This window comes from Chroicocephalus ridibundus, chromosome 8 (assembly GCF_963924245.1).
Source record: "Chroicocephalus ridibundus chromosome 8, bChrRid1.1, whole genome shotgun sequence".
Classification (NCBI taxonomy): domain Eukaryota; kingdom Metazoa; phylum Chordata; class Aves; order Charadriiformes; family Laridae; genus Chroicocephalus; species Chroicocephalus ridibundus.
The window spans coordinates 48,930,430-48,943,059 of NC_086291.1; the positions used below are offsets into that span (position 1 = coordinate 48,930,430).

The following is a 12,630-nucleotide window of genomic DNA, read 5'->3' on the forward strand; positions in this document are numbered from 1 at the left end:
CAAGCTTAATTAAGTAACAGTTATAGTAACTACTGTTCCTCTGTGCGCAAGAACTCAGATGCTTACATATGCATGCCCTTTGAAGTTAAATGAATGACTAGCACTGCTTGGGAAACATGAAAAACAGTTATTTTATATAGAAAGAGATTATATGTGAATTTTTAGCAGAAGAAATAATTATGCACAGCAGGAAAATAATTTACTAAGATGTACAAGACTATCTCCAAAACTGCAGCTATGGCATGTTCTGAAAACAGCCAGAAGTTTGAAATCTCCAATACACCTCTAAACTCAGTGGAGCCATTAAACTTTATAGTGCCATTATCACTGGATTATGTCACACTATAATTCTACCAGTTAGTTTTTCCCTATGCTCACTTTAAAAAAAAACATGCAAAATCAACAAATTTAATTTCATATACACTAGTCTACTGGGAATATCAATACACTATGCACTTTAGTAATATGAGATATAAACACTTTAACAGCTCGAGCAAAATAAACTTGCCCTCACCATCTTCTTGCAGGTATCTTGTGTTGGGCTCTTAGAGCCCAAACTTGCATTAATATGCAAATCTCTCTTTTACTTCCTCTATCTACACGGATTCTCGTATTGCAGAGCTTATTGAAATCAGCATCTCAAAGACACACAGCTCTGACACTCCGATAGGTTAAAAACCTCATATTTTATAAAACCTCTCTTTGCATTGTAAGACCAGCACGTTCCAAGTTAAACACGCCTTTGATTTTGTTGCCTTTAAAAAATAATCACGAAACCATTAATGTTTAGTTTTGCAACACTCTCGTGGGTGGCACCGATCAAAAGGAGCGATTAAAACAGTCCTGAGAAACATGAATATTTTAGTAATTTCTGTCTGTGATTTACAGCATGAAAACCAGAGCAAAAGCTGGGAATTCACTGAAGTTTCACACTCACATGTAACACCATCATGATGGCTCGCGAAAGCAGCCAGGCCAAACCACGGTGCAGCACACCTCACCCAGCATCATTTCCCAGACAGACAGCCCTATCCAAAGGCTGGGACTGATCATGCCGAAAAGCCAGATGAATTTTCAAAGCAATTACTCCTCACGTGGAGCATCTCCCCAAACAGGTTTGCCCCCACCTGTGGAGGCAGCAGGACAGGCTGGGAACGTGTGGGAACCAGTGACCAGAGTCACTGGTCCTTCCCGCATCGCTTTCGCAAATATTTTTATTTTTTCTATCCTTAATTCGAAAAAGCTCAAGGCTGCGTGTCCTCAAGCCACGCAAAACCCTGGGTCCCTCCCTGAGGGGGCCCAGCCCTGAGCGGCTGAGGCTGGGCCCGCGGTGTGAAAGGCAGGACAGGAAGGAGGACATGGAAGGCCAGAAAAAGGAAATAAATAAAAGCCTCTAAAACTCTGGGCGGTTTGTGGAGACTTTCCTACCCCCTTCCTCTCTAAACCACCCGCCCCGCGGTACCTCTGCCATCCCACGGGCGGCCCTGCCCCGGCCTTCTCCCCTCCTTCACCCTCCCCGGCCCTGCCCGCCGCGGCGCCGGCCCCCGCGGGGAGGAGACAACGGCGGGCGGGCGGCGTCGTCTCCCTCAGACCCAGTCCGGGCCGTGCCGGGCGTCGCAACCGAAGGGCGAGCCGGCGAGGGGGGCTGCGGCCCGGCGGGCAGCAGCCGCAGGAGGTGAGAGGGACAGGGACGGCCCCGGCTGGGCGGAGGGCGGGCGGGGACTGCGGGGCGGCCTGTCAGCCCTGGCCGCCGCTCGATCGCAGCGGGAGGGCCGGCAGCAGCAGCGTGGCTCAGCCCCTGCGCGAGCGGGAGCCGTGCCTCCCCTTACCTCCCTCAGCTCGGGCGGGCAGCGTCCCCCAGCCCGCCACAGCGGGGCAGCGCGGCCCCCTCAGCCCTGCGAGGCCTCCGCCCGCCCCGCCTCGTCTCCGCCCCGCGGCTTGCTGGGGAGGCTGGCGGGGAGACCCGCGATGTACCCCGGCGCTTCAGGTCGGGGAGGCCGCGGCCCGACCGTTGCCTTTGAGCGGCTGCCGCCCGCGGAGCCGCTGTGCGGGCAACGGCTGCGGGCATCGCGCCCCGGCGGGCTGTCGTTAATCGGGTCCTGACGTCGGTGTTAAGTGTCCGGTGGAGGCCGCGGGCGGAGGTGCGTCGGCGGGGAAGGTAACGCCGGGGGCTGGGGCGCTGCCCGGCCCGTTCGGAGGGTGGCGGCCCCGGCGGGGGGCCCAGCGCTGCTGGGTGAAAATAAACACAGGGGAGGCCGCGTGTGTTGGCGGAGCATAAAACAGTAATACTGACACGGCGAGTGTTTACATTCACAAGCGGGAAGCTGCATCTTTTAATCTTCCCCTGGTGAGGGTCTCCCTAGCAACAACAGATCAAATTTTCGTGGAGGGAGGGAGATTTTTGAGCTGATCTTGCCTTTAAACTGTCAGGATGTTCAGGGCGTTTGAAAGCATTTTGCCTTTATATGCAGTTTTGAAGCAATGCAGGGTGTGGTTTCAATTCTGAACACGAAGCTACTCAAAAAACCAAATCTCATTAATGTGTTACAAGTTTCTAGCACTAGCGGCGATAAATTCTCCGTGCGGATAGTTATAATTGACCTTTTTACTGGTAATTCAATGCCCTCACAGTTCAATACGGGGTTAATGTTAAAAAGGAAGAAGGTGAGTGTCACCTTGTATCTTGATACTTGGGAGTTTAGGAGGAGCTTTCAGGGATGAGCACCCTGCACTTGATTTACTTTTGGTAAAAATAGCGTTATAGATTTCAGATGTTAATGTGATCCACAAAGTCTATGTCCTCTGTTTTTGCAAAATAAATATTTCATTTTCACAAAACATGTGCATGAGGCTGCTACTAATTGTACCTTAATTTTCAGGGAAATTGAATGGCTGTTATGAAGATCCGTGATCATTGCTGAGGATTCCAACATGCCTAAAGAAATGCAAGAGCTGCAGAAGCAATGGCACTCCATAGTGCAGTCCATCCACAGCAACTCAAATGTGTGTCTGGATTATAATTTTATATAATATATTTATAGAGATACTCCTTTCATAACTCTTGGAATATCACACCCCAATTTCTTTAAATGCAATTTTGAAACTTTTTATTTTTTGAGAAAATTGGCACTCCCTTTCTTAAGTCAACACTGAGGACCGTAGAGGGAGGACTGTCCTCCCACACCCTCAGCAATCAGGAAAAAGGGAGGCCTGTTCTGCTTTCTGTGTCTTGCTGGTATAACCATTCGAGATAGTAGCGTGGTGTTTTAGTGAAATGGTTGGGCCTCTAAAAAAATAACTAAAATTACAGTATACATTTCCTTAAGGGAAGGGAAATGTCTCTACTACAGTAAAATTCCAGTGTATAGGTATCACTGCCTCTGTAAAAAGTATTTTTTTTTCTACCAGTAACACTATAATTAAATTCATAACAACTCTGTGATACAGACATGGCTGCACCGTACTTATGCTCAATAAATGAGCAGGTGGCAGATATCACTGATGCATGTAAAAAGGAAAAATCATCATTATTTTTAAATGTTACAGTATTTTTTTTCTTAACAAATAGAGTTCTCTAGACCAAAATCATAGCTGTTGAGACCCCACTGAAATCTGAGCAGCTAAACTGCGATTTGGTTTTTTCACTTGTTTTCAGGGGTGGTGTGTTGTTTTGTGTTTTTTTTTTTTTAATTTGTACAAGAATGGAACTGGGAAGTCCCAAGAGAAGCATGTCTGTTGTCAGTAGAATTATTTCTGCTATGCAGTTATCTAAATTTGCAATAAGTCCTCGTGCTTTTGAAATACAGAGGCAACAGCTGCCCTGTGTTCAAGCTGCAGACTTGACCTTTAAATGTTATCTGTGACAAGAGAGAAAAATAAAATCTGAAATGTTTTTCTTTCATCCACAGGTTGTTGCATTTATGAACTCTCGTGTTGGCCAATATTTAGATGACCACCCTTTCATCGCCTTATCACTCCTGATGTTCATTGCAGTGTCTGCTATTCCTGTTGCATTTTTCCTAATTTTTGTTGTTACAACAGCCATAATGGCCTGTATCGGTGTGATAGTCATGGAAGGTACTGTGTGCATGCATGTATGTATTTACTTATTCCCTTTTAAGGCATGATATCTTTTTTTCTTCTTCCTCCTGGAGTTCCCAGTTCAAGCAATTAAGGATTTCTGTATGTAATCCTTGGCTCTTAGCAGTAGTGAAACTCTTAATACAAGAATAGTAATCTGATTAACTGTAGTCTATACGGGGGAAATCCTATTTCCCTTTCTAATCTCAGCCACCAGGATATGGCTAAACCAGTTATCTTGACCATACAGAGCTTTTATAGTGGCTAGCTAGTTGATGGCAGACAACTGTTTTCCCAAATGGTTTGAATTTGGGTTTGTGGTAGAGTGTCAGCTCTTCTAATTTATAAACTCGCGTAAATAACAAACTGATTCTCTTTTATTAGGTGTTGTAATAACCATGGGTGGCATAGCCCTCCTTTGTGTGCTGTGTGGCCTAGGTGCACTTTCACTGGGAGTTTCTGGAGTACTGAGTATTTGTTACGTTGTTCTTTCAACTGTGATCAACTACTGGTATGCTTCAAGGTGAGTATTATTGTCTTCATCCATGGATTTTTGAAACCCTGCAACTGTATTATTGCATTGATTACCTCATTTAATCTAAGTGAGCCACTGTTGCTTAGTTTAACAAATGTTGCTTGAATGCTAGAGCATCTTTGGCTACTGCGGTGGCTTAATGTGTAGCATATAAATGTTTAGTCATCGATATATATTTTAATGAAAGTTAATACATGTCCCCTTTCCTACTTAGGAAAGAGGAAGTATAAAGAGTCTTTAAATGTGCATGTGCTAACAAAACACGACATCAAGCAGTAAAATACAACTTTGTCTCACTCAAGACTATATGTTGCTTTAAGTGTCATTAAAACACACTTCCAAATTGGACTTTCCCTAGAGGATGAACCATTTGCAGTTCTTTCTGCATGATGACCCAGCTATCTCTGCTTACCTGTGTTTGTAGAGTAAGGGACCAAATAGTTACAGATTTGGGATAGGCAGAGGGGCACTTAAAAGGGGCAGTGTGGCCAAAATAGAAATTACAGGTTTTGCTGGATACTGTACGCGTGCTTGCTTGCCAGTCATGTCTCCCAGTAGTTCAGGCTTGGGGGCCTGTTTCAGTCAGCATTGCCTTAGCCCTGCTTTTGCCAAGCGTCTGGCCAGGAGTAAGAGGCAGTAGCAGGTTGTGCTGGAGTGCCACCTATTGCCTGCTTTAGTATCTACCGGGGAATGAATAATTATAATCATTTCTTAAGCATAGGGAAGAGCAAGAAGAAAAATTAAAACTGCTCCCTCCTAGACTTTCTCACTGTGCTCCCTCGTCACAGCTGTGCACAAAAAACAGCCTGTGGAGCCCATGATACCAACAGGTGACGAAGACCATGGTGCAAGGCCCAGTGTGCTTGTATTTGTTCCAGGGCTCCGTATCACTCCTCTAGGGCATGCTGCCAGGTCCATAATTGCCCACCAATTCCAGAAAAGACTTCTTTTTTTTCCCATAGCGTAACCGAATACACAACCCAAGCTACAGACCAGTCATATTGACTTATATCTTGATGTTAAACGGGGTAACATCTGTTCTTATGTTCTATGTGTTCTGAGAGAAGCTCTGGTAGACCGGCAGTGGATGGAACAATCTCACATTGTTCAGCTTTTTTGAGCAAAAAGTTAGAAGACAGTAATCTCTGAAGAACAGACTGTAAAACCATTCTTTCCTTATGCACACAGGGATCAGATACGGAAGCAAGAAGTTAATGGAAGTTTGCCACAGAAGAGTCCTCCTGTCTTGGATCTTTCTGACAATGATGGAAAAAATGAATAAGAGGGTTTTTCCTCACGTCCTTCATAGGCACTTATCTGTACTATTCTGACCTTTGCAATGTATTTGTTTACTCATTGAGCATTCAGACTTTTTGCACTCCTTATGGGAACTGAAAAAAATCAATATGCATTAAGAATAACCATTAAGCAGCAGTGCATTGCGATATTAAGTCTATGTGCGTGATGGAATGTTCCACTGAATTTGGTAAAGGCATGTAATAATAACAGCTACTGAAGGTCAGGGGGTTGGACTAGATGATCTCCAGAGGTCCATTCCAACCCTACGATTCTGTGATTCTGTGCGAAAGAAAGAGCAGGTAGGCATTTGACTTCCCATTTGTTACTGGAGTTCTGGATATGCTGTCTTTTGAAATTTGTATACAGCAGTTGGTCATTTTGATACAGAAGTGTCAAAGCTCAGAACACCAGAAATGTGTTTTGAATGTTAAAAAAATTTTTGAAGCCTTAGTAGCCTTTGTTTAAAATAATATGAGCACACCATCCTAATGCTTTATATTTATTGTACGAGGAAAATTGGGGTTTATCATATGTTAAGTCATGGTATAAGCTTTTACATACCTTTAGATGTTGCATTATTCTGAAGGGATATTTTTGTTCTCATTGCCTCATCACATCAATGGTATGCAGTTACATCTTGCATTTTGTCATGTTTGTTTAGGTATTTAAATTGCCTGTTTTGCTTCTCAGTTGTAACTTGTATGTTATTTAAACTCTTTTTTCATTTTTGCAAATGCTATACTATTTTTAAGCATTAAGAAGGTATCTAACTATATTAGTTTAATAAAGTGCTGTTTGTTTAACCAGGTTGTCTTGTTATTCTGTTTATTCTACAGTAAAAGCAACTTTTTCAGATCTGCTTCTAGGAAGGCTACATTTGGAGCTGAATTTTCCTCCTCAGTTAAAGTATTTTGGCTGGCCAATATTGCTGAGCCACAAACTGCAGATTACTCCCATTCTCATGCCTACAAAGAGAATGCAGAATCCTAAGGACTAAATTAGTGTAATACTCCAGTTTCACGTGAACCAGTGTGGAGTCAAAGCTTATCATCTGAGCCGTAACGTGTTCCACACTGTGGTGGTGGTAATGTTTTCAGCTGTGGGACAAGCTGGCCCCACACCTCAGCAGTCAAAAGAAATTATCCTTAGCCCTACTCTGTGCTACTGTCTGCAGGAGGCAGACGGGAGCTCACGCTACTTCATAAAGGGCTCTAGTGAGGTGAAGGAGGCGTTTTGCACTGGCTGGTAAATGGAATACATTATCCCTTGTGCAAATGGACTGGTGCCTGCTTTTAAGAGCTGTGAAGTACAGAAATAAGAACTACTTGTACGTGTTAGAAGTCCTTTCTAGCCTACCAAAAAGCAAGCCTTGAAATACCATTCCTGTCACTACAGAATCCTTCCTGCCTTTCACCAAACTACTGGTCCTCATCATCAGGATACAGTTTGATGTAATCTTACTTTCCAAATCTGACTTTTTCTAGGCAATAATGCCTTAAATCTAGGAGTTTACTGGCTGCAAAGAGCAGACTAATGGTTATAAGGGAAATAAGGCAGAGATTAGTGTGACTTGATTATAACACAGTTACCACCTCATTTGTTTAACATTTCCAGTGTTCTGCCTTTGTTACATGCCAAACTGCTGTAATTTCAAATGCACCTTGACTATAAATCTGTTTATCTCCTCTATCAGTCTGCTTAAAATGAAACATGCATGTAACTCTTTATTACTGTGCTTGAAACCTCAAAATGAATTGAAATGGAGAAAGCACTTCACAGGAGGGAAGTGTTGATGCTGTTTTTCATCTGTGCTGCAACTTCCCAGGCACAGCCAGAAAACCCCAGCTTTCAGCACAGCTTGTACCTTTTCACTTCTAGGATGATCTTGCTTCAGAATCTAAAGACATTAATCCCAGTCTGTGCTTGCAAATCTTGCTGCAAACTTGACTGTAGGTTAACATGGTTCTTTGCAGAATTACATTGAGATATTTATACTCAATTAGACCCTAAATGCAAAGTGTGCTCTCAGTGCTGCCTACCCACCATTTTATTTAGAGGATTTTATTTATTTCCAGGCAGAGTACAAGTTGATTGCTTAGCCCATCAATGGATCCTGATCACTGCCTTCAACGCTAAAATGAAATTCTGCTCTCCCTGCAAGCGTATTTCCAGCACTGTGCAGCCAACCTGGTGACAGCTGCTGCCTCCTTATATCCTGGTGTCACTGTGCCTGGTGGTGGTGCAGGGAGCAGAGGAGCTGCTGTTTAACCCGCATTAACAGCCTCTGCTGATGTTAGAGCAGTGGCTTTCTGAGCACCCTTACAGATCTCCAAGGAATGGGCAACCTTTATTCTTTCAACACAAAACACTAACAACTTCAACCTGCTGATGGAGACCAATTTTTCCTGAAGGATGGATTTCAAAACAAACCGCACTGAGAGCTTGAACAGCTGCATCCCCAACAGCTCCAAGGCTGTTTAAAGCTTTTCTGTGCCTGGTAAGTGCAATAAACAGATAAGTGAAAATACATATTAGTATATAAAATATAATAGGTGTAGGCTGGGGGGATAAAAAAAAAATCACGTGAAATGGTTTTGAAGAAAGCCTGGATATGTATATTAACATCCATATATTTGGGCAACATCTGTGTCAGATATGAATATATATATTGAAACATATTATTTATGTATTCATTTGAAAGGGTCTAAATGCACATCCGTGGAATGATAAACAGACGGATGCTCTTTCATTCTGTTGTTAATATGTGTGTTCATACATATGAAGGGAAGAGCGGACGTATGCACATCTGATCAGAGACATGTTTTAACGTACACATTTGTGAAAGCTGCTGAGAAAGCGCCTGTGTGTAGTTAGACACAATCATGCACACGTGGCACTTCCTTATCTTACATGTGCCTAAGAAATCCGCTATTGATTGCATTCAGAGCACTCGGTCTGTTAGAAGCCAGAATACCCATAAGGCATGTCCTCACCAGTGGTCCTGGCACAGCTGACTTCTTCCTGCCTACACTTGTCTCTGCAGGTGACCCCAGCAGGATGAGCTATGGCAGCTTCATCATGCCCACCCTGTTGGGCATTATCGGTAACAGCCTGGTTATGTGTACAGTCTTAAAGAAGTTTGGCCCTAGCAGTAGAGTCCCAGATATCTTCATCATCAGCCTCTCCATGCTGGACCTGCTCTTCCTCCTGGGCATGCCCTTCCTCATCCACCAGCTGCTGGGAAGTGGAACCTGGCGCTTTAGGGAGACAATGTGCACAATCATCACTGCCCTGGATGCCAACAGCCAGTTCACCAGCACCTACATCCTCACCGCTATGTCCGTCAACCACCACCTGGACACTGTCTACCCCTTCACCTCCACTCACTTCAGGAAGCCCCCTGTGGCGATCCTTGTCATCTGTGTGCTCTGGGCCCTTTACTTCCTCAGCATTACACCTGTGTGGATGTATGCTCGACTCAGCCCTCTGCTGCCAGACCCCAGAGGGACATTTATTGGTACATTCTCTACCATTTCTTCCTGGTCTTTGCCATCCCTTTTGCCCTCATCACAGTGGCCTACAAGAGGATCCTGCTCAAGATGGCCAGGTCCTCAGAAGCACTGATGAGCCAAAGAAGCACCAGGACACGAACAAAAAAACCTGACCCATACAGCAATTGCTATTTGTGTGGCCTTCTTCATTTGCTGGGCACCTTTCCACATCCTACAACTGGCCCAGCTTGCCCTGACTCACCCCACCCTACCTTTCTACTACACCTACAATGTGGCTATCAGTCTGGGTTATGCCAACAGTTGTCTGAACCACTTCATCTACATCTTGCTGGGCCAAAATTTCCAGAGGCGGTTTGGGGTTCCTGTAGGGCCAGCAGCTGCAGGGCAGGCTTCCCCACACAGGAGCAAAAGCATTTGGGAGGACGCAATTGAGTTAGGGCAGCCACTGCTGCATTTGGTGTCCGTCTCGGGCAGGTAGCAAGTCCCAATGCACCACATCTCCTTCAGGGCGGATCTTTACCTGGCCCAGAGACAAAGTAGTGGCAGCATTTGGGCAAAAGCTTTGTGTTCTTGTTTACAGCTTCCCTGATGGCTGTGAATTACATTCTCCCCCAAAGATGAAAAGCTTCCAGACATTTTGTGAGATTCACCCACACACTAAAAATACTTTGCTGCAAAACCCCACAGAAGCAGTAACGCGCAACCCAGGGCTGAGGCACTACCACCACTTGAAACTTGTTGAGTTTCAAGTTTATTTCTTGTTTTAAGCGGGAGAGAAGGGATTTGGATTGTTCTGGATCATTCCCCCCACCCCCAAATCATGAACACATGAAGATTTTAACAATAAACCAATTGTGTTTTCAACTCCTTTTAACACACCAGCTCCATGACACCTTTAACAGTGGGCGAGTATCCTGGTTTCAGCTGGAATAGACTTAATTTTCTTCCTAGTAGCTGCTGTGTTTTGGATTTGGTATGAGAATAGTGTTGATAACACGTATCGGTTTAGTTGCTGCTAAGTAATGTTTACATTAGTCAAGGACTTTTTTCAGCTTCCCATGGAAGCTGAGAGGGAGCACAGACAGGACAAGCTGGGCAAAAGCTGCTCAGTATAGAAATGGGGGTTGGCCGTGGGGGCAGGAATCCCTGATCACTGCTCAGGATGGGCAGTTCTTGGGTGGTGAGCAATTGTATTACATCATTTATTTTGTGTATTCTATTATTATTATCTTCTCTTTCATTACCATTCTATTAAACTGCCTTTATCTCAACACACAATTCCCCCCGCCCAGCCCCCCACGTTTTTTCCCCCCTCTTCTCCCTCTCCTACTCGGGGGAGAGGGGGAGAAGTGAGTGAATGGCTGTGTAGTCCCAGTTGCCAGCTAGGGTTAAACCACAACAGCAAGACATAGATCATTTTCTGTCACTTTAAAGTCAGCAAAACTACCTATTTCCTAGAATCAGCATTTGTCACAAACTCCAATAAATATTCTCCAATATATTTAAAACTAACCGGATTGATTTACTCGCAATCACTCTGAGAGACAGTTTTGTACTAGCTTGTTAGAGGACAACAACCACCCAAGTTAAACAGCAGCTGCCACTAAGTCACCAAGTTGCTTTGCAGTAGAAAGTAATGATTAGTTCTATCTACACTAAAAAAAAAATTCAACAGAATAGTTTCTTACCATTGGCAGTGTACCATGTACACGCATATTATTTGGTATGTCCTCAGCTGGCAGCAAGACTTCAGTAAATACGCATCTTAAAGCGTATTGCTCAGGTTTTCGACATGGTTGTATGTGGCTCAGCTTTGATGTACCCATCTCCAGCCATTTTGAAAGGACTTGAACAGTAAAAACCACAGAGCATCCATTCTCTGACAATCAAACAACTTTGCTGCATGTACCAACCGAAAATCACTGGGCTTTAGTTTTAAAATCTGTTATTCTACTAATAGCAGGTACCTACATCCAGAAAAACAGACAAAAGTAAAGGTTCTACACACTTCAGTTTTAAAGGAACGCTTGTCTCTTCATGGTAGATCAGTTAAAGCTGCTTAAAAAGTGCTATTGTATTTCAAAAGATCATGAAGACCAGATTGAATTCTTTATCAGGAGTGACCAGTTGCTAGAATATACAACAGAGTTACTTCTAATAAATTAAAACTTACAAATTTCATCACTACCTTGATTTATTCCCGCTCCTGTAAGGTAACCAAACACCAGCACTGTAAATGAAGAAGTGTACCCATCGTACACTCTGTAGCCTGGAGGATCCTTATCTCCAACTCTTTAGATTTTCAGGAGCTCTTTATTTTATTTTACTGGGACATTAATTCAGCAAACAACTACTCCAAAACCACATAGCCAGCAATCCCGGAGGCAAGGCTGTCTCCAATAGCTTTAGGAGGCACTTCTAAAGACAGAGCAATAAAACCCTTACACCTCTCTCAAGTGACAACACTCAAAGCTTTAGACCACAGCTGATATGCAGATAGGCTGCTGAAGGGATCTAATCCTTTCCCTGGATTTCCTTTATACCCTCATCTTTTGCTGAAGGGAGCAGGCATTGCTTAATAAACTCAGCAGACACTAAAGCAAGTGAATTTATTCCAGCTCAGTGTCTGGCCTCACATGAACCCTTTCCTTCTGTATTTTAAATTGATTTTTCATTATGTAATTCATTCTGTCCTCAGCACTTACCAGGAGCTAAAGCTGTGAATTTTCAGTTACCAGCAGGTAAACACGGAGCAGTTTCACTCCCACTGCCCTGACCTTTGCATGTTTATCAGTCCCTGTCATTTCAGAGCTTCTCCCCATGTCCTTTTAATATGAGCCGCTTCCAGTGCTGTGCCATCACCACGTTCGCATGGTTTTTGACAGGGATATCCTGAAGAGGTAAAACTAGGTCAGCCCAGGTGTTTTTAATAGAGACAGTAAAGCCATCCCTCAAATGAGCATGTAGGTTGGTGTTTTTTTGTTTTTAAATTATTAAACATTGCAGTAGAGCCAAGAAGTCCTTAGCAAGAGAGGCTGGGGAGATGGTGCCAAGGCCCTGTTTTCTCAGAAAGTCTTGGCTTCCTGCGGAACGCCACCAGCCAGGAAACAGCAGGAGCCTTTCCCACCCTGGCGGCAGCATTCCCAACTGGGTCCTCAGCCTGTCTAACCACAAGGACGTGGTTCACTGGCCCTACTTCAGAAA

At 44.0% G+C, this 12,630-nt stretch overlaps 1 protein-coding gene and 1 pseudogene across 3 annotated transcripts; both read left to right on the plus strand.

Moving 5' to 3' along the window:
• The first annotated feature begins 1,517 nt into the window (after window positions 1–1,517).
• On the plus strand, window positions 1,518–6,717 carry LDAF1 (lipid droplet assembly factor 1). Of its 3 annotated transcripts, none has more exons than XM_063344855.1 (5): window positions 1,518–1,675; window positions 2,880–3,003; window positions 3,909–4,077; window positions 4,465–4,603; window positions 5,804–6,717. In XM_063344855.1, the coding sequence occupies exons 2-5, from the start codon at window positions 2,932–2,934 to the stop codon at window positions 5,895–5,897; spliced, it is 474 nt and encodes a 157-aa protein (XP_063200925.1). In that variant the 5' UTR covers window positions 1,518–1,675; window positions 2,880–2,931; the 3' UTR covers window positions 5,898–6,717. The 3 variants fall into 3 exon arrangements, with proteins under 3 accessions (XP_063200925.1, XP_063200927.1, XP_063200926.1); XM_063344857.1 differs by lacking the exon at window positions 1,518–1,675 and adding an exon at window positions 1,948–2,158; XM_063344856.1 differs by lacking the exon at window positions 1,518–1,675 and adding an exon at window positions 1,999–2,141.
• A 1,609-nt stretch (window positions 6,718–8,326) lies between these two features.
• Window positions 8,327–9,904, plus strand: LOC134519854 (melanin-concentrating hormone receptor 1-like; annotated as a pseudogene).
• Window positions 9,905–12,630: the final 2,726 nt, after the last annotated feature.

What these genes read in the sequence shown, in the direction of transcription:
- LDAF1 (XM_063344855.1), top strand. Translation starts at nt 2,932, where the DNA reads ATGCCTAAAGAAATGCAAGAGCTGCAGAAGCAATGGCACTCCATAGTG. An exon ending in CGGTGTGATAGTCATGGAAG is followed by an intron (nt 4,078 to 4,464) that starts GTACTGTGTGCA and finishes CTCTTTTATTAG; the next exon opens with GTGTTGTAATAACCATGGGT. An exon ending in AACTACTGGTATGCTTCAAG is followed by an intron (nt 4,604 to 5,803) that starts GTGAGTATTATT and finishes TTATGCACACAG; the next exon opens with GGATCAGATACGGAAGCAAG.